The sequence below is a fragment of the Bacidia gigantensis genome (assembly GCF_019456465.1).
Source record: "Bacidia gigantensis strain McMullin 20006 chromosome Unknown contig_244, whole genome shotgun sequence".
Lineage (NCBI taxonomy): Eukaryota > Fungi > Ascomycota > Lecanoromycetes > Lecanorales > Ramalinaceae > Bacidia > Bacidia gigantensis.
In genome coordinates, this window is record NW_025408600.1 from 466,562 (window position 1) to 486,865 (window position 20,304).

Consider the following 20,304-nt stretch of genomic DNA (forward strand, 5'->3'; position numbering starts at 1 on the left):
AAGGCGAAGGTTACAACAGAGTCATGATATGGGCTCGAGGGCGGAGAGGGTAGTGACAGGAACATTGGGTGAAAAAGAGATCATCAATTGAAAAAATATCCACAGAGAAATGCTTGCCAATCGACTTGCTTTTCCGCTCCCACAAGATCCTGCTCCCTCCAAATGATTCGTGGGAACCATGCAGATGCTTAAGATGCCTTTCAAAAAAGCTGTGCATAGGCCTCATCGGCGCCCAGCCCATCATTAGATCTCACTAGCCACTTCTTTCCCCAGTTCCCAATACCGCCACTGCTCGCCATACATCTAAGCAAATCCAGCGATCAATCCGACAGCACCAACAACACCAGCAACAACACCGCCCACATGCCCAGCAGCCCCCGTGGCCGCAGCACCCGCAGAGCTCGTAGCACTTCCTGCGGCGTTGGTAGCAGCGCTTGCCACGCTGCCTGCAGCACTAGTAGCGCTTCCTGCGGCACTCGTGGCGCTGTTGACAGCGTCGGATGCTGAGCCGTAAAGAGAAGTCGCGTCGGCGGCGATAGAAGAGGCTAGGGATGCGGCGGAAGCGGTGGGAATAGCAGAGCCGGCCGAGGAGGCAGCTTGGACTGCTGCGTCTAGAAGAGGGAGAAGGTTAGCGGTGTCTTGAGATAAGAGGGAGAAGGAGGATGAGGAGGAAGAGATGGAGGAGAGAGGAGAGTGGGAGAACGTACTTGTTGCTTGTGCTACGGCGCTGTTTACATCGGTGGCTCCATTATCGAATGCACTGACGGCGGCGCTATTGCCTTGGGCGATGAGAGAGTTGATATCTTGGGCGGAGGCGAGGAGGGGAAGGAGAGGGAGAAGGATGTAAGTGAGTTGCATGTTTACTTGTGGCGTAGGCGTCGAGTTGTTTATTGAAAAGAGTGAATGGTTTTGCAGGTGACTGTGAGTAGACAGAGGAAGGAAACACGTGAGGATAAAGTAAGGAGCAGAGTATTTGGTAATTGTTATATATGTACAAATAGTCTAAGCTGAAAGGTAGTCCAGTAAGCTGTAAGCTGAGCCTCGTCCCAGTCGCAGCCCCTAAGCCAGTTCCATCAATGCTACTCTCCCCAAGCATCATCCTTGAAAAAGCCGGTAGGAAATTATGGGGGAAATTGTGATGATCGTCGCCACGTTCCTGACGCCAAGCTGCGCTAGACCAGATCGGATTCGGAACCCAACGGCAATTTTCACGATGGAGCCAAGCCCCTTCTATTTCGGTATTATCAGCCCACCAGGCCTGCGTTTACATCGCCTATTTACTACTGGGCAAGCCTTCCACTTCTTCGTCGTTACGAGGACACTGCCAGGCAACTACGATAGTGTTCTTCGCGAATGTTTAAATATTGATGATGGGATGCAGCGTCTGAAAGGGCAAGCCTCACGCAAGCCACCTGGCTTACGCATGAGGCCTCGGTCACTGAAAATGAAGACAATTACAAGGCTTCCCCAACACGATAGCATGGCGTCTGAACATCGTTGTCTCGACCCTGCATTATGTGACATCAATCATCAACGATAGCGGAAACCGAGAAGACCGAATGTGTCCGTACGGAGCCAGCATCCTATCCATTTGCATGCAGCTCGCCTTCACTGCATGAAAATGTAGGGTCTGATACTCAGGTTCGCCAGCATGCATGAACTCATCAATCATGTCCACTTAAGCCAGAGCATTTACTTCTGCTACCACATTCTTCATCAACGACCTCCACAGAAAGCCCAGCGTAGCGGAGTGCACTCTTTGATGATCCCATCGGTTCGACACCCTCTTTCTCGCGTTCACGCCGAGCATCGTCGCATTTTGTTGCGTGAGACGGCATTCCGATTCCTGACTTGCCAATCTTTATAAGACATTTTCTCTATGTTATGCATATTTTACCCTGTTCCAAGTCATCATGTTGAGCGCAGTTTCAGTCTTTCGTTCTTGGAGGTAATATGACAACCAGGTTGAGCTTGAGTCTGCGTTGGGCGCCTTTAACTTTCAACATCGACAAGATACGTCAGTACTGAGGCGCGCTCTTAACGGGGACAGCCAAACAAATAAGCGTGGCAAACCATGCTAAAACGGGCAGGGAAGAACCTCACCCCAAAAATGTCCGGATTCAATGACAGATTTTTATCTGAAAGAGGGAAGGTCACCTGAACGCCACCGTCACCATGTGTTGATGGCGTCGAAATTTCCTCTTTGGGACGGGAGTTCTGGCTGTTTGATATTGATCTGGTATTGTACGAAACCGTACATTGGAGTCTGGTCTATCCCTTGCTGCAGCTTTGTCCTGTATGGCCCACGCTGACAGCTTTGACGAGTGAAGCGATGGGCCAAATCACACTCATTAGGCATGCAATTTCCATGCATGCTGATCAGCAGGAAACCACGTCACGTGATGCATGCTCCTTCCTCTCATCCGACTGACCCGAAAGCATTGATATAAATATCCAACCAGAACCTCGGGCTCTCCAACATCAGAAACTCATCCAGCGAGAATGCCTTGCTCCGTCAGCATAATCTACCCCCGGCGCCCCACATCCACCTTCGACCTTACCTACTACCTGCAGACCCACATGCCGTTCGTCCAGCGATCGTGGGGACCCCACGGTCTGAAGAAATGGGAGGTATTTGAATTGAACGAGGAATCAGGTTACAGCATTCAGGCAATTCTTTACTGGGACAGTGTGGATATGTGGAAGGAAACGCTCAAGGTCGATGTAACGAAGGAAGTGTTTGGTGACATCCCAAATTTCAGCAATGAGCAGCCTATTCAATTGATTGGTAATTCTGTTGGACCGCAAGAGGGTGGAGCTTGAGGCAATCAAAGAGGTGCATTGACAGCGAACGCCCTTCCTGTACATACTGGTCCTCAAGCCGGAAGTCTCAATACCCTTCGCTATCAACCACTAGGGCAGTCATGGAATGAGAGCATACACAATGAATGATGCGAGCAGTACGGCTGACGACGATGTATGATTTTATATGACTTGTACACGCGTTCTATAATCTCTTCACCAAAATAGACCCAAGCTCTCCTCACCCCCCGCTCATTCCGATCTCACAACCTCTCTCTCCCCTTCCCCCTTTTAACCCTCCGTCTCTGCCCCATCATATGCCCATAGAGCACCCAACTCCCCGGCACATACAATCCAAGGATCCCCCAAAGCGTCCAACTCACCCACTCCGGCGTCTCCCTCCCCACACTCGTCTTCCACACAAGGGCACACTCACTCCCAATCCCCACGGGATATAGCACAAAGAACAAATTATACCGTGCCCAGACCAACCATGGGGGAACCCCATCCTGACGGAGATTGAGGAAGAAGTACGAGTACCGCACGCACTCTGTGACGGACCAAGCGAGGAGCATACTGGAGTAGAAGACGGAGCCTTGGATGGAAGGGTGGGCGCCGTAGAGGGAGAGGACGGGCCAGACGAGGAAGAGGCGGGAGGCGATTTGGAGGGTTGTTGTTGAGAGGGAGGCGCGTATGAGACCTGTAGCGATCTTATATTCAGCATGGGCTTCTTGTTGAAATTCTCGACTGCTTGTTGTCGTCCAAGGAGTGCCTGCTCCAGCTTTTTCCATGTGCACATTTTACGTCTTCTCATCTCAAGGCATCTTCTCATCCTCCTGGCTCGCATTTCCTTCCCGAGCTCTTGCCCTCACAAAAAATCACATCCTCAAAACTATCACACTTCTCCACTTTCGCCTCACATTTCCCCCAAATCACCCCTCGAGAATAAGAAAGCCTACACACCTAAAGCACAATGCACAATCTCCACCGCCATCGCTGTCTGTGTCCCTCTCGTCCAATTTCCCACCCCACCGTACACATTCTCGAATCCCACAAGCGGTACGAGCAGGAGAAGGCGGCCGAGGACTGCGGCCCAGAGGAGGAAGCTGAGGGCATTGTAGGCGAGAAGGTAGGTCTGTTTCGAATCGCTTTTGAGACGGCGGTGCGGCTGATTTCTTGTGTCCATTTTCCGGGAGGAGAAGGGAAGCAATGAGTTGGGAAGGTGAAGGGGCTCGTTGGTGGTGGGAGGCGGTGGAGTTAGGTGGAGAAGAATTGGGTAACGGTAAATGAGATTGGGACTAACGATCTTTGAATTGCTTTTGCGCATTATGAAAGGTAGCCTACCTCTTCAGTCTACAATATTTTGGAACGGAGGCGACCTTGTGTAGTTAGACTGAGTATGAAGGCTATGTCACTATGATATCTAGCCTGCGATGTCATTCAGGTTTTTCTACATCAAATCTCTCTGATTGTCCTGACAGTTTATATGCACAATGCTGAGGCCGGTCCTTCCTCCATTACGCTTGCTTTTGCTATTTGTTAGGATGGTATCGACCGTGCTGTCAGCCTTTCAACGCCGATTGCTTGAAGCATGCCGCTTAGTTTCGCAGAATTGTGGGAGGAAGGAAATATGCCAGAGAGTACAAGTGCTAAGGGTGGACGGCTCCTTTTGAACCATCTAATGCCAACCCGACAGAATAGTCCCATTATAGGTATATCTGCGAGAAGCTCCGTGTTTGTAAGCGTTGCTTACAGCCATCGACCACACATTTGGTGAATTGCACGTCCTTTGGCTCTTTTTTATTTTTGCGTCGCTTGATACACTCTCCGCAAAAGACCTGTCGCAAGTAATCAGAATTTTGTCAAGACCATAGCCATAGCAATTCTTACATGTCCACACGGTCTTGAGACCCAAACCTGCCTCTTGAGATCACCATCCCCTGCCCCCAATTCGCCCTCGCATTTTGGACATACCAAGATCTGATCTTTCTTGGAATTCCTCGTATAGCCTCTGCGGGGAGGATCTGGCGCCTCATATGTGGGCAGTCTTGGTTCTTCTGCTAGTTGCTGAGGACGGTCTAGATTGAAGCCGACCGCAGACACATCCAACATATTTGGGATATTAAAATGTTCCGTTACACCATAATCAATACCGACGAGCTGATCTCGAACCTGCCCTATTCGATTTTGAAAGTGAGCGAGGTTTGCCCCTAATCCGAAGTTGAAGATGCTTGGTAAATTATAAGGGCGCGGATGTTGGTTCACGCGGTGGCTCTGCCGTGGACCCCCGTTATACTGGTTTTGGTTAACCTCTGGAGATCTGGAGCGGGCACGAGAGCTGATGAATTCGATTTCTGGGCTTGATGGTCCTTCCGTGCTAGACGGTGCACTCTCTGCGTCACTGAGATCAACGACTTGAGGCTCGGCTGCGGAGTGATGCCGTAGAGATCTTCTCGGCCCGTTTGGCCTTCGCAATAAAGGATCTGGCGTTCGTTCTGGAGGCAGTGCGAATTCCGGCGGGCTGGATGGTTCTTCCGTGAGGTCGATCACATTTTGTGGTAGTGAGGGTTGTTGTGACATTACAGGCCGTCTCATGTCGTACCCATCTCTCGAATTTTGTCTGAATGAGGGAATGCGGATGTTGCTGAAGAGTGACGGTAGTGGCGCATGTGTTGTGTTGGTTCGGGAGGAGGATGCTCTATTATTGTATGATGTGGAACTAGACTCGCGGGACATTTGATCATGGGGTCTCTGGGTAGGGAAGAGACTGTCAGCAAGGGTTCTGGGTAAGAGATGTTTACGTGTGATGGCGTGAAGCAGATAGATGAAGATTTGAAATCCAAGAGCAGGTCAAGCAACTCACTTTTCTGCTGTTCTCGTTTGTGCAAAGTAGCGACGCCACCGAAAGAGGTCCATTCATTGTCAGGTCATGAGTGTTTGTGGCCGTATGAAGAAGAGGGGACACCGACGTGGGGCAGAAACGCAAAGTCCGTGAAATTGTTTGCAGTAGCAAAGGGGGAAAGAAGGTCGAAAAGAGGTGGAGAGGAGCAAACGGTGTTGCATGGAAGGAGGATGCTTGCCGAGTCCGGCCAAACAAGCGGTCTCACAATAATCACAGTTCAGGGATCAGCGTAACGCCAGCCAACTTAGATTGCCACCGTTGTTCTTTGAACTACAAGAACACACAGTCTTAAAGACACAGTCTTAAAAACTAGCAAATACAGAGAAAATCCTGTAGGTGCATTTTGTTGATTGCTTGATCACTATAAACATACATCGTCGTCACCCCGCCCGCAAAACCGTGAACACACCCTCAGCATTCACCACCACCAGACTTCGCGCTTGAGGCCCCCATGCCAACGCTGCAGCAGGCACTGCCGTTGCCAACAACTGACTCCATTCTTTCTTACCCTTGTTGAATGACTGCACCGTCAGCCCGCCAGGCCCGCCAGCAGCCAAAAATTGTCCCGTATAATCCCACCGTAAAGTCACCACTGGTCCGCCCATATCCAATTCCTGGATCTTCGAAGATTTCCTGAGATCCCACACGGAGACGTGCTGAGACCCTTTGACCACCGCCGCAAGCCAAGTCCCGTTCTCCGAGAAGTCCAAGGCCCCAATAGGTCCGTTTTCCTCGAAGTTCGCGGCATTTGCTCCGGTCTTTGTATCGTAAATCTTGATCTGACCGTCGACCCCGCCCGCTGCGAACAGGTGGCCATCCGGATGGAATTGAGCGCTCGTCAAAGCTGATCGCCATTACTGGTCTGCCATTGCACTGGAGTGGGGATGTCATCATACCTGTGTCGGTTGCTACACGCAACGCTTTCGAGCCTGTCGCCAGATCGTAGAAAACATAAGACTTATCTGTTCCCACAGAAGCCATAATATCACCACTGGGATGCAGTGCTAAAGCCGCAGCTTGCCCGCTATGTGCATCCACATTGGTTCGCCTCTTTCCCTCGTCAAATATTGTCACTGTGCCTTGTTCTGTAGCGAAAATTGGTTTCGATCCAGCCAATAGCACGGCGGTAACTGGCGAATCCACGTCGAAGTCTTGTTCAAGCTTATTTTGAGACATTGCGAAGATTCCAGCAGCTTTACTGCCCCCTGACAAAACCAGATCTCCTTCAGTATCGATTGCCATGCTTCGCGCATTAGGGAACAGCGCTTCCGAAGTTGTAGCAGGAGCGAAGGATTCGATATCTCTGTCCAGGGCCCACCCATCAGGAACTGGTCGTTTTCGTCTTGTCTTCGAAAGCCTAGCGAGAAGATATCAGCACCACGTACCACAAAATCCTAGTCTAAATTGAAATAGACACATACTTCTCCTGTGTCGCCTCCACTTTCTTCACGAGCTTCGGATTGAGCTCTTGCCCGTCGATCTCCATCTGCTCCCCATTCACTGGCCGTGCACCTGTGCTGACTTGCACTTTCGCCAACGCATCTCTCGCCTCGTCTCTTTCTTTTTGTAACCGCGCAACAACTCGCTTTGCGGCATCATTCTCGTAAAGCGCATTACTTAGCTCCTGTCTGACTTCGGTGAGATGTTGTCTGAGGGTGAAGGTTTCTAGTGCGATGGCTTCCCATTCGTTTTGAAAGACAGAGAGCAAGGAAGGTATTGAGGTGAGTGTAGGAGGGCGAGGTTTGACTGTTATGTTAGATTTGATAGTGATGAGATCGGCAGCGGAAAGTTCATCGTTCGTTATCGGATCTTTGCCGTTTTCTTGTAGGTAGTTCTCGATCAGGCGCCGCTCGAAGATGTTGCCTATCAATTATGAGCTATGGGCTAGCAAGAGCAAAAGTGAACTTACCGCTTTTTGGTGAGATGACTGGGTCTTGCGGGGGTTCGCCAGAGACTGCTTAGATCAGAAATCAATTCCAAGCGAGCAAAAACATCAAAGACCTACTTGCGCACAACATCTCGACTGATTGCAGACGAATTGCTCGAATGTTGAAGATTCACGCGAGTTTTTGTTGGCAGAACCTCGCCCGTCAAATTAATATCAAGGCAAGTCTTGGCAATCTGAAGACTATCATGTCCACGCGAAATGACGTCCAGTTGGCCTTGGAATAATCGTTGCAGGATTTGCATCATGTGACTCTATTGTGGGTATCTATGTAATATACATCTCTTCAGATCAATCGCACTCGTAAAGCCCAAGTTCAAATATACATACAACGCTGGATCGCTTGTCGTTCACTTCGTCGCTGGGAAAAGACTTTTGCCGCAGATTCGTAAATGCAATGGCTCGCCAGAGTCAAACAATGTCCAGACTCCTGCGTACGTTGCCAAAGCCTCGCTTCAGCAATTCCTGCACCTCTGTGCTCTTCCGCCTGGGCTTTTGCTTGCCGTTATCGCTGTCTTCACCTCCTTCGTCGTTGAATTCGCGTTGATCGACAGCAAAGGAAACTTTGGGCTCTCTGTGAACGACCTCAGTCTCTGAGGTCTGCCTGCGTCGCACAGTCGGACTGCCTGGCAAATCGTGCTCGTCCACACCACTAGCAGCTCTCGCGTGTCTTGGGCGGTTTAGCAGCTCCTGTACTTCATTCTCTCGTTCTTGCTCCTCTTCGAGCGTCCTGATACGCTCCAAAGCTCCATCGCCTTGCGTACTTGGCCGAGAAGGGCTACCAGCAGCGCCAGCCGCCTGAGCGAAACGCCGCCGGATGACCTCATCCTTTTCCAATTCTCTGAAGCAATCTGCATCGCTTGGAATCCATGTGCATTTGATCACCTTGATCGCAACCTCGATTGCCCAACAAGCCGTCACGATTAGGATCAATGTGAGCCACCAGAGAGCATTCTTGCCAAAGCGACTCGTCAGACCATCTTTTACATTGTAGATCTTATTGTCATGGTAGACGGATGCCAGAATGAGATTCCAAAGGAACCAACCCCCGACGCTAAGGAATATTGCAATCACACACGTGATTGACTTGTAATGCAGCTCCCAAAATTGTATCTTTGCGTTGATGACAATAATGCATGCTGTGAAACTCAAGGCGCCCATGGCAAATAGTCCGTTGTCGAAAGTGAAGAGTGACTGCCCGAAAAGTCCAAGCATGATGAAAAAAATGACAACAGCCTGAGACGAAGCCATGAAGACCCACCAAAGATACAAAGGAATATTGAAACCTCTGTTACTTGGACCTAATGAATGGTATAGCTCCGGCACCGCCATCAGTGTGTTTGCAGAAAGATCCTGCTCAAAGACTCCCATAAAAATTACAGGTAGAGAGGTGAAGAGTGTGTTGAACATTGACAGCGACCAAGATTCGTAGAGGGATGTGCCGGTGTATCCGGCGTAACGTTGAAACAGTGCCTGGGTGAGATAGAAGAGTAGCTCTTTCCAAAAAGTACCGAGAGTGTATTTGCACGTGCGAATGTAGTTCCATCGGCCATGAACAAGCAGCAACTTTGTAAGGAAACGAAACTGGGCGATCGAGTAGTCGGACGTTCTAGCAGCCTGAAGGCCCTCTTTTCCCGTGATACCGATACCCACATGCGCTTCTTGAATCATTGCAATGTCATTTGCACCATCTCCAATGGCAAGCGTTACAGCGTTTTTGACTTTGCTGCGAATAGAATGCACAAGGGAAGCTTTTTGACTAGGAGAAGCCCGACAGCAGACCACGGTGTCGGCAAGTATTGCAAGAGAAAGGAAAAGCTTTCGGAGCGGCTCGTAGCCAGTGATCTGAGTTAGTGTTTGTCCGTCTACAACAACCACAGAGTGAGCTATTATCCCTTGAGAGATGTCGAGTGTAGCGGCTGCGATACATTGACTGACATCGCCCAGCTCACGATCAAGGGTTGTAATCGTAGAGTAATCTTTGATGAGGCGGCAACTGTGACCGATATTGATTGCCGTCTCACGCTTGTCACCTGTCAACATCCACATCTTTATCTTTGCTCTCCGAAGTTTGTCGATGGCTTCTGGTACTCCATCTTGAAGCTTGTCTTCAATTGCAGTCGCGCCGGCCAACTCAAGATCGCGTTCGATCATAGAGCCCGCCTTCTCGATCTTGTCTTGACGATCAATCAGACTTGTTGTGGCTTCTAAATAGATCTTTTTCCAGCCCTGATACTCATCTTCATCCATATATCTGTAACCATAAAGAAGTGTTCGTAGGCCTTCGGTGGCAAAATCGTTGATATGCTGGAAGCATCTCTCGAATACTTGTGCATCATCAACGACCATGGCTTCTTCGACCATCTCGTTACTGCCTTCACGTTGCATGGACGGACGGCCGTCCAGGCTTCTGCTAAAGCGATCGGCTCTAACGCTTAGCTGAGCAGAAGGCCTCGGCGAGTAGTAGAGACTCTCGGTTTCGACGGAAGATAGATCCACGTCCCTTTCTCTGTCGTTGAGCCAGTGGTCGACTTCGTCTCTGATAGGTTGAAGACGTTTTACGGTCATACTAGGGCGTGTGATGCCACCCACACTAGGGCGATGTATACTCAAGCTAGTACGAGCAATACTGTCCTTTCGGCTACGCGCTTCGCTGGCTCTTCTGATCGCTTCCTGTGCTTCCAGGCTCTGTCGCTTACTGACCCGTTGCTCGATTTCAACAGCTTTAGCATTAGCAAGTGTAGATTGTCTGAGGAGTTGCATAATCGTCGTATCTGCGCCCTTAGAGAATAAGCACACTCTCTGATTAGGTAGGCGTACGACAATTGACATTCTTTTTCGTGCGCTTGAAAATTCGATGACGTCGAGTACTTCATACTTTTCAAATACTGCCTCAGTTTCCGCATCTGGTGATAACAACTTTATCGTAAGGGTGCTGTTCTGGCGATCGATAACGACGTACCCCAGCTCCTGCGCAGCTTGCACAAGAGCGTGTTCATCTGGTGACGCAGCCTGATACTCCACCTGGCCATCACTTTTAGTCTCGGGTAGGCAGGTATGGCACAAAGCAATCGAAAGCAGTAGTTGATGGACTTTTTTTGCAAAAACAGTATGCGGTCGTCGTTGAACATACCGCAATAAATCTAACGAGTTCATGATTTGCTGGAAGCCGTGTGGTCTGGCTGATGATTTCCAACGAGATGCAACAGAGCTAGTCCGCCCCACAGGGGACTTCGCATTCTTTATAGATGCGCCAGGCCCTTCCTCAAGTACAGTCGAGCTCATCTTCCTTAGCGGCTTCTTCCCTTTGCTGCGTTTTCTAGGAAAGAAAGGTGCATCCCGGAGCTCTGGGGTAGCCTCTCGCTGCAAATCGAGGTCATGAAGCCACGCTGTGCCTGCCACGCTCATTTTGCGAAAGCGCATCGAGTTGTTCGTTAAAGTACCAGTCTTGTCTGAAAATATGTAACTGTCTGTGGTAAGCCAAAAATCGGTATTTCAAGGAAGGGAAACTGACTTAATCTGGCCTAGCTCTTCATTGATGGTAGAGGTCCTAGCTTCCATGGGTGTATTAGTGTTCTCATCATACATGTCGATGTCGTTCATTAGAAACATCTGGCACAACTTGACTATTTCTAAGCTTACGTAGAGTGAGAGGGGGATCATCGTATTGAACAAGATGATGAAAGATGCCAAAATTGGAAAGAAGGCGACCCCAGCGTTCGTAAGATACCATGACTTATCTTCCGTGTGACGGTTCCATATCTGGTATGCCACCGTGTTGAATATTGCCAAAGCAATGACAAAGATCACTATGATGACCACGACCCTGTTTACCGCGAACTGCAGAGCAGGCGCTTTGATACGAGGGTTTTTATTTGCATTCATGCGAATCTTGCACTCCTCTCCGGTGTAAATGACCATGCCAAAAGCCTCCCTGGTATTTCGTAAGACGCTTCCGCGGTATATGACCTCGCTATTTGTCAACGGCAATGTCTCTTCACCGACGATGACCTTGCCTTCAAAATTATATAGATCCAAATTTGGATCTTCAACGACTAGATAAGCTTGGCACCTTGTGATATCCTCGGTAGTCTCACATGCCTTTGCCAGTAATGGAGAAGGCTGCTTGGGTTTCAAATTAGTTTCTCCATCCAGAGCCATTGTCTCGACATAAGCGGCTCCCTCAGTCCCGGTAGCTTGCAAAACAATAAGGTCGGCAGGAGCTGCTTCATCACGAACAAGCTTGACAACGTCCCCTACTTTCACGTCATGCCACTTTGTCTCCGCCCAGCGCCTCGCACCCTCTGTGGCAACAGGGCGCGTAGTACCTGTTGTAACCTTCCCAGGCTTATACACATGCAATATCGAGGTAGTTCGTCTATTCTCTGCTTTATCTAGTCTGTAACGTCTAAGATCGTCGAAGCCTTCTTTCGCAATAGATATGCACACAAAGAAAAGTAATGGTACAATAGTAGTAAATTGTCCGGTGGTGCTAAGACCGGGTATCATTTGCAGAATTGAGACGCAAAGAAAATAGAAGTTAGCAAGCTTATAGAATTGAGCAAATAGTTGACGTGGTATGAAGTTCCATAGGGTATAGCGGCTGGAGCGAATGGTATTGCTGAGGTATTCATGACCTCTACGCTCATCGATCAAAGGCTTTCTTCGAGCAAGGTCCAGAGACACATGCCGGCCATTTCTGGATTGGGGTAGCTCATGTATTCGCAATATGGTCTTCCGAACCCCTTCTTTGAGTTCGTTGAGACGGGATAACACCAGCTTCAGTGTCGACTTTTGGCTTGCCCAACTCTCGTAATTCGGCAGAGAAAGGGGCCCTGTTGACGGCTTCTTCTCTGAAGAACCCTGCGGCTCTACGCTTTCTATTTGCTCACTCACAGGCGATACGCTAATAGAAGTCCCAGGTTTCTTCGACCTAGCAGCCACGGTCGGCGAACGTAGGACCCGATGTCCAGATGAAGAACCTGCGATAGATTGCAACTCGACGACTGTGCCAGTCTTTGGTTGTTGCTGGTGTCCTGGTAGAGTGCGAGCTAGCAAGGATCGTCGCAAGGACAACCCTCGTTCGCGAGTACGTGGAGAAACTGGAGAGCTTGCTGAAGGTGGTTTGGTAGACGGCGTACTCGTAGATCTTGGCGAGAGGGGACTGTTGGGTGACTTCTGGCTATTGGCAGGGGCAGTTCCGAATCGGATAGTAGTGTTTCGTGTATCAATGGATAGACTAGAGATTATAGAGCCCTTCCTCGAGTGATTGCTTACCCCCTTACTCGTTCCTGACTGTTCGGCGGACAGAGTGGAAGCACCTTCGGCAAGAGTACTTCTCGGACATGGAGCAACGTCTTCCACTGAGTCTAGTTCACTCAATAAGGGAGCATCATTTGAGTTTTGCGATCCATCATTAAGGTCGACATGGTCTTTGCCGGCTGCTCCATTGTCTCTCACAGCGGGCTCCGTATTTACCTCTTCGATGTACCGCTCCTGCTTTGTGCCATCTTCTTTCCCCTCAGCCATAGCACTTCAGCGACTGGCCTTTCCTCTCTCAACATTGCTCGATTGAAGGATCACGAGGCGTCGATGGCCATTAATCGGGAGCACCGAACCAATACGAGGGATGTGGCGGGAATTTATGACAAAGACATTGCCTTCCGGGTACTTCTTGGTCGCTACTCTACGCCAGAGGCCACGAGTATTCAATTGAGCAGGAACGAACGTACGTGACGAAGAGACGTTGGCAAAGAATGAGTACACAAATTTGAGAAGTCAAGGCTGTCGTTCTAAATGGGAGGTCACCTTTAAAGGCGCAAAATGTTCTACGCACCAGACGCGGCTTCCCGCCGAGTGGCTAGGAAAATACGAATCAAATCCCCATCATGCCTATTCCCGTCTCCCAATGCTGGAAAGTCTTGTGAGAGCAAACCACTACAGTCGCAAGTATTACTCTGATGATCATGTTCTGCATTGCTCGCATACTTAAGCCACTAACCTATTTAGACAAGAAAAGAGGTATCTGTTATGTGAACAGGGAAGATAGGAACGAATGATGATGCTGCATCTGCCCGTTCCAGCCAGACAGAGGCAGACTCTAGCCAATATTCGATGTGACATAGCGAGCAGATCCTCCAACTCCGGCTTCAAATATCCTATCCGCGGAGAATTAAGCGGGGATATCGTACGATGTTGTATCACATCCACCCGTCTTGCATCAGTAAGTATTATGTATTTCCACCCCAAGATCTCCACCTCCAAACGCCAGTCCCTCTACCGTTCGTCATCCGGTCTACAGACTCGGTCGTGAACTTCGACATAAAATTAATGATAGCATTATTGCTCAGCTCGTTAGATTTCTGTCGGGACTCAAACTCGGATGGTTTAGGTCACCAAAATGAACCATATTGTTCATGTCAAGCTCTTCGCTAGATGACTCTTCTTGCATGTGAAACTTCATCTCCGCATCGTCGAGATTGTGATGGGGCGAATGCATTGGTAAATTTAGAGTTTGTTTTGCGTAGAGATCACTGAGCATTAGACCCTCATCTTGATGATCGTGTGCCATCGTGAGGAAATCTGCAGAAGGACTGCGATGTATATGATCCATAGGGGGGACCCACTCGCTATGACCGGATCACCATGGCTGTAGGTCGATAGTGGCGAAACAGATGGCGGTATGCCTGTTGGGGGATGTTCACCCATGGGCGAAAGAAATGGTAAACTATAGGAAGGATTATAGCTGGAGGCTGGCATGTTGTTGTCGAGGTGGGTGGTAGCTGAGAAGAATCCTGGACTTGGGAAGTCAGACTGCGAATTGGTCGTTGCTGCGGACATTGGCATCTGACGATAATCCATGCCGTATGCGGAGGAAGTATCAATGCGGAGGTTTGGCCCAAGTGGGCCAAGGTGATTGTTGCTATGCTGTGGAATCGGGGCAAAGATACTGTCCGCGTCGATCATATTCACGGAAGGCTTCTGAATGTGGAGAGATGGCATTGGAGGCATAGAGTTGAAATCGATGGCCACAGGTACTGAGCGACTGCGTTGTCGCTTATGGCCCCGCGGCGGAGGAGGCATTCCAAATCCTTGGTTCTCAAACATGGCCAGTTGCGGGTGCGCCATCTGACTAGGCTGAGACGACGGCCGAGGAGGAGCGCCCATTGGAGAAACTGGTGCGGACGCAGCCATGGCTCGTCCGTCATAAGGAAGGTGTCTGGTTTGGAAAGACTCGAAGGATACAAGCTTTGCCAACTGCCCGCTCATCACCTTTGGATGACCGCCTAGGTGATGAACCATCACGGATGATGCTTGTTGATCTTCGGTAAAATCTCCACATCGAGTAAAGCCACCTGTGCCAGCTGAATCCATGAAAAAATTTGGCTCGCGGTTGAGTTCGACTAAGATGCCCCGTGGACGTTGGGGCATTGTATTTGGGTCGTCGAAAGAATCGTTGTTTTCTAAGGAAATGTTTTTGATGTGAGCAAAGGGATACTCGATCTTATAACCTGCACCTTCGTTATTGATGTAGTAGGTCAATGTCGCTTTGTCAGGGGCATAGAAGACAACGAGGTCCATAGCATTCTGGCCGACGCGACGCCATGAGCCAATGCTCAGAGATTTACAGGTGAAGTGATGAATGACTTGGAGCAACTGGTTAGAACGTCAGATCAAACATGAGGCCTTCTATCACTCACCAATTTTGCCGGAAGTCGAGGGGTCGCCAAAATACATCCCGCCACCACCGTAGGTACTCATTTGGTTTGTGGATCTCCCCAAAAAGTCCCGAGTCAAAGGCTTCCCAGATTCAAGGGCTTGATTTGCGAGGTACTGTCGCATAGACTCGGGTATGGCATCACAATCTTCACCCGTCTCGATGCTCTTCTTGGCCAGAAGCTTTATTTTCGCGCGTCTGCATTCTTCAATCAGCTTCCGTATGAAAGTGCGCTTATGTCAAACCCACCTATTCTGAAACCATATTTGCACAGATCTCTCCGTCATACTGATTTCTGATGCGATGCGCTCCCTCACGGTTGCAGTGGGGGTTGGATTTTTATTGAATTCGACTTCAAGCGTTATCAATTGATCTTGTGTAGCCCTCTGGCGTTTCTGGTTTTTTTGCTGCTGTGTCAATGTGCTTTTACGCGGAGGACGGCGAGATGTGTTGGTGGCACTGAGGTTGTCGTCTGAGATTCCGGTTTGCACGCCGTTTGTTTGGGTGGCAGGAGGCGTGCCCATTGGAGAAATTGATGTAGTGGTCGACATGATCTTTATCGCGTCGCTGAAGAATTGCGAGCCTTCGTAAATCGTGAAACAGTTTCGATTAGAGCAAGGAAATAATACACTCGAGAGCTGTGGTGAGTAAAGGGGCCGCGGTGGTGTTCGAGGGGCCAGTCCTCGACACGGCTAGGGAAGAATGAATGCAAAGTCTCAAGTAGCGAGCTTGAAGCTCTTGAGCCCGAAAGAAGTAGGAGCTGCCCTGATTGCGCTGAACGTGATCAGTCGTCGCACGGCTGAAGCTGCTGCGGTGGAAAATGGAGCTGAAGGACAATGGAAAAACTGGGCAACCAAAGGAGTGATGGTCAGGAGCCGAAAGGAGTGGCGGCGTCCTTATGCCAGACGATGAAGAACTGAAAAAGAATGGACGTCAAGTCGATGACCTGACGGATAATATGGGACAAAAAGCAGAAGAAAAGGTGGATGGAACAGTAGTGTTGATGGTGGAAGGAAGAGGCAATCGGAAGGTGAGGAGGGGGAATCGCAGCCAACCCCTGGCAGAACCTTAAACCGCAGACCGGCTGCCAAGTGCCAAAGGGAAGACACACCAAGAGACGCAGGGGCGGAGTCTTCGGGCTACAGTCTACGCTCGAGAAACAACCTGCATTATTCCCACGGACCATCATACCATGGAGTTTATTATCTAGCCATTATTAATATATTATACGAAGTCTTACCCCTTTGACGTGGGTACAAGAGGTGATGCGATGCGGAATCGCTGAAGCAGCTGAGATAATAAGAATGAACCCTCCTGATGGCAATCGCTGAAGATGCTGTCAGAAGATCCAACGAGAATCTGCGCCCTTCAAATGCGCTAGGGCCGTTAGATCCCCCACAGAAACCTTCCAGGACCAACGTCTGCCAGCAGCGTCAACAGGATCCTGTGCATGGCTCGAGTTGGCTGACTGGGCGGGCTACCTTAAGCTGGCTCGCTACTAGACCGTTGACTTTCCGCCGGCTTTTGCGCCTTGAGACACACGGCACCCTCTACGCGAGGCACAGCTTGCATCGTAGACCAAGGCCGGCGGTCTGTCGCTTCTACGACCTCGTAAACGTGTAATGGGGATGAGAATGGCTACGTGGGTCTGTAAAGATGTCATGCAGACCGTTTCTCCAGAGGCATCTGCAACCGTACGCTGTTCCCCACTTTGAGTTCAGTACCTGCATAAGGAACATTCAGGAACAAGTCTAGTGCGAAGTAAATGTTTCGGGCGCTTGTGGGCTTGCTCCTGGTGGCGTGGGAGTCATCGTCTCGTCCAGGAAGCCATCGAATCGCTGTTCAAGAACCCAATCCTGGACCTTGTTTTGTTTGACAGCGATTGTCGGCGCCTATGCGTCCATACAAAGTTGACCGCCTCTCCGCCACCACAAGCTCATGTGAAGCCGCCAGAGATACGGCGTGCTTCTATATATACTCTGCTCAATTGAAGGTTTCGCATCGCTCCACCCTGAAGGTTCAGGTACGTTACACGGCAGCTCACCATGATCAATGTTATTCGAGTCGAGAAAAATAAGGTATAGCACATTAGGTCTTTCATTGTCAATTTCGAAGCTCCGCAGAACAGCCAAACAGGCGACCTCGCTTGGGAGCCATGTCCGAAGGGACTTCCTCTTGACGCGCGACATTGCTGAGAGTGGATAAATGCTTGGGAGTAAGTCTCCTACGACGGCGCCGGTGATTTGAATCCAGCTGTCCCCAAGAACGCCGGTAGGCCTTTCTCCAATCGCATGAACTATTCTTGCATCAGGCTTTCCGATGCTGCAATCATGTCATAATGCGTGCAGACTTACCGTGCCATCTTTGACAATGATACCGTCTCTGACCCATATGCTCAACATACCCATGACGTTGCCCATCATGACATCAGTCAAGAGTCGGTCGCCGATAACCGCAATTTCGCTAGGCTTTGTCACATTAACATCAGGATTACTCCTGAAGTAGTCAAAGACATCTTTGCCACAGCCGGGCTTCTTGATTGAATGTCGAAAAACCTTCACACCCGTACCTTCCTCTAAAAATTCAACCTCGCTAATCGGGTATTTGTCCGTACCGACGGAGTTGCTCACAATTAAGAGTCGAGGTCCTGGATACGCTCTTCTTAAACTTTCAAATGTCTCCTATCGGTTGCGACCCAAGCTTGTCAACACACAGCCTGCAAGACCCCTTTTTTCATAGATGTACAACAACGAGATCTACAAGCAACGATGAAAATTACAGATAGAACAAAAGATGGCATACTTTGTATTGCTTGTGTACATAGATACTTCCCTTCACGGCGAAGGTGTTGTCTCTGTCGAGTACCACCGCTTTGATCTCAGGCCAATCCTGGTATGCGATAGGGACTTGAATTTTATCAAACGTGGGAACTGTGATGTGTGGTATGGCCAATGACGGTCTAGTGAATAGTCTGAAGGCATTCCGAGTCCCTGAAAGATTCATGAGAAGGACTGCCCTACAACTGAGGCTATCGGTGGGAGATGCGGTTGTTGAACAAGCAAAAGGAGCGAGCATCAAGCCTTGGTATGGAGCTAAATGCTTAGCGTCCACCTCTAGATCAGCCCTGCGAAAATCGATATCGAAGTAGATAGTCTCTGGGGCACAAAACATTCTTCGACAACCATCAACATGACCAGCACGATCGGTATACCAATAAAATTGCTCAATGAAGCTCAAGTATGTCACAGTAGGCAAACACAAGAATAAATAGACGATTTGACTAATGATCTCTCGAACCAGAATCATGTCGTTACCCTCGAAATCACATCCGGTCAAGTCTACCGTGGCAAGCTCATAGAAGGTATAATCCTCATCCGCTCCTTGTACCAAGAACATACTGAGCTCTGCCACTAGCTGAAGACAACATGAATGTTCAACTAAAGGACATTACGGTCACTGCGCGCGATGGGCGAGTCAGCCATCTCGACCAAGTATACATACGCGGCAGCCACGTACGATTTTTCATCGTTCCAGACATGTTGAGAAATGCGCCAATGTTTCGATCGAGAGGGCAACGAGGGCGTGGTGTCGGCTTGGCGAGAGGTCGTGCGACAGTTAACAGGGCGAGGGGACAGCGAGGTCCAAGAGGATAAGGCTGTCGATTTGGCACAATCTGCAGGTAGGCTTGACAGACGTGCAAAAAGAGGAATTTAATCCAGGAAATACCAAAAGTGACACAAGAAGGTATGGTCAGTCCCGCCCGATACAACGAGACTGGATGTTGTAAGAGGGGTAAGGCCTGCCAGTAGAAAGACATGAGGGATGAGAACCCAAAAATGACGAAGCAGTCAGACCGAGCAACACAAGTTCGGCGTCTCACAAACATCATTGAACGGATTCATATTCAAACAGTTCTCATAACGTCCCTCACAGCCTTCGCAGCGAACTTTCTCCTCTCCGCTTCCGGCATATGGGCGCCCATATCCCTTATAGCCTGCATCTTCAACAACATGCTCTCCAGCGCCTGCACATCTTCGTCCCCGCCAGACACTTCCTCCACACCTTCTCCTCCCTTTTCCCCCGCCCCATGCTCAAGTAAACTCTCCCTAAGCCCCTTCAGCTCCCCCGCTTCTCCTTCCAATGCTAACCTCTCCTCCACCTCATCAACAAAGTCCTCCTCTCCTTCCACCCCACCATGACCGCCCTCCCATTCACAGCTCTCCAGCGCTTCTTTCACCCTCTCCATCCCAATTTTCTCCCCAAAGTCATTCTTCCCCCCTCCTCAGCATCACCATCAACCCACTCCCAACCCCCCAACTCCCCGCACAGATCCTCCCACTCTTCTGCCCCCAACCCTCCACCGTTCCCAGAAACCATACCTCCTCTCCTGATCACAGCAAGTAAGAGGGGCTCATTCTCCGCATAGTCCTGCTCAGCTCCATTATGTAGATCGATAACGTCTTTCACCGTCCTCATCGCAGCTTTGAGATCGTCAAGGCTTCGGTGGTCAGAGGGATGAGGGAGGCAGAGAATCCAGGCACCTATTGCGTCCACCACTTCATGGGCTTCGGGGGAGGACCACTCGTTTCGCCAGTTGCTCAGGGCGGTGGAGGAGAGGGGCAGGGTGTCCTGCCATATTGGGAGAGAGGCGCTATAGTAGGGCGTTTGGATCTCGTATGTTTCGATATCTGCTTAGAATGTGAGAAGAAGTTGAGTAGGATAAAGAGGAATTAGTACGGGGCTTGGATGAGGAGGTATACCTTTGAAGAGCGGAAGGGGTAGGGAGTCTGCAGGGGCAAGAACTAAGATGCGGAGCGGGGAGGTGACTGTTGGAGGAGATGGCGGCATGCTTTAGAGCATCACAGGAGCCTTTTACTCAGGTGTGTTGGAATGAAGGTGAGATGGAAGACGAAATGGTAGGAAACTGTACTCATTTTA

General features: G+C 49.8%; 8 protein-coding genes across 8 annotated transcripts; 1 reads left to right on the plus strand and 7 right to left on the minus strand.

The window, feature by feature from the left end:
* Window positions 1–303: 303 nt before the first annotated feature.
* KY384_004834 (uncharacterized protein) lies at window positions 304–858 on the minus strand (the record flags this gene model as incomplete). Its single annotated transcript, XM_044813337.1, has 2 exons — window positions 304–611; window positions 708–858. The coding sequence occupies 2 exons, from the start codon at window positions 856–858 to the stop codon at window positions 304–306; spliced, it is 459 nt and encodes a 152-aa protein (XP_044669615.1).
* A 3,795-nt stretch (window positions 859–4,653) lies between these two features.
* KY384_004835 (uncharacterized protein) lies at window positions 4,654–5,538 on the minus strand (the record flags this gene model as incomplete). The annotated part of the gene is made up of 1 exon (XM_044813338.1): window positions 4,654–5,538. The coding sequence occupies one exon, from the start codon at window positions 5,536–5,538 to the stop codon at window positions 4,654–4,656; it is 885 nt and encodes a 294-aa protein (XP_044669616.1).
* A 546-nt stretch (window positions 5,539–6,084) lies between these two features.
* KY384_004836 (uncharacterized protein) lies at window positions 6,085–7,722 on the minus strand (the record flags this gene model as incomplete). Its single annotated transcript, XM_044813339.1, has 5 exons — window positions 6,085–6,548; window positions 6,601–7,061; window positions 7,126–7,567; window positions 7,614–7,661; window positions 7,710–7,722. The coding sequence occupies 5 exons, from the start codon at window positions 7,720–7,722 to the stop codon at window positions 6,085–6,087; spliced, it is 1,428 nt and encodes a 475-aa protein (XP_044669617.1).
* A 338-nt stretch (window positions 7,723–8,060) lies between these two features.
* Window positions 8,061–13,178, minus strand: KY384_004837 (uncharacterized protein; the record flags this gene model as incomplete). Its single annotated transcript, XM_044813340.1, has 2 exons — window positions 8,061–11,115; window positions 11,164–13,178. The coding sequence occupies 2 exons, from the start codon at window positions 13,176–13,178 to the stop codon at window positions 8,061–8,063; spliced, it is 5,070 nt and encodes a 1,689-aa protein (XP_044669618.1).
* Window positions 13,179–13,995: 817 nt separating this feature from the next.
* On the minus strand, window positions 13,996–15,890 carry KY384_004838 (uncharacterized protein; the record flags this gene model as incomplete). The annotated part of the gene is made up of 4 exons (XM_044813341.1): window positions 13,996–14,231; window positions 14,294–15,295; window positions 15,350–15,564; window positions 15,616–15,890. 4 exons carry the CDS (start codon window positions 15,888–15,890, stop codon window positions 13,996–13,998), a joined length of 1,728 nt encoding a protein of 575 aa, XP_044669619.1.
* A 1,700-nt stretch (window positions 15,891–17,590) lies between these two features.
* Window positions 17,591–18,369, minus strand: KY384_004839 (uncharacterized protein; the record flags this gene model as incomplete). Its single annotated transcript, XM_044813342.1, has 3 exons — window positions 17,591–17,662; window positions 17,721–18,047; window positions 18,169–18,369. 3 exons carry the CDS (start codon window positions 18,367–18,369, stop codon window positions 17,591–17,593), a joined length of 600 nt encoding a protein of 199 aa, XP_044669620.1.
* Window positions 18,370–18,555: 186 nt separating this feature from the next.
* SMD3 (small nuclear ribonucleoprotein Sm D3) lies at window positions 18,556–19,019 on the plus strand (the record flags this gene model as incomplete). The annotated part of the gene is made up of 3 exons (XM_044813343.1): window positions 18,556–18,603; window positions 18,667–18,727; window positions 18,781–19,019. 3 exons carry the CDS (start codon window positions 18,556–18,558, stop codon window positions 19,017–19,019), a joined length of 348 nt encoding a protein of 115 aa, XP_044669621.1.
* Window positions 19,020–19,270: 251 nt separating this feature from the next.
* KY384_004841 (uncharacterized protein) lies at window positions 19,271–20,214 on the minus strand (the record flags this gene model as incomplete). The annotated part of the gene is given in 3 exon segments (XM_044813344.1): window positions 19,271–19,644; window positions 19,659–20,054; window positions 20,127–20,214. 3 exon segments carry the CDS (start codon window positions 20,212–20,214, stop codon window positions 19,271–19,273), a joined length of 858 nt encoding a protein of 285 aa, XP_044669622.1.
* Window positions 20,215–20,304: the final 90 nt, after the last annotated feature.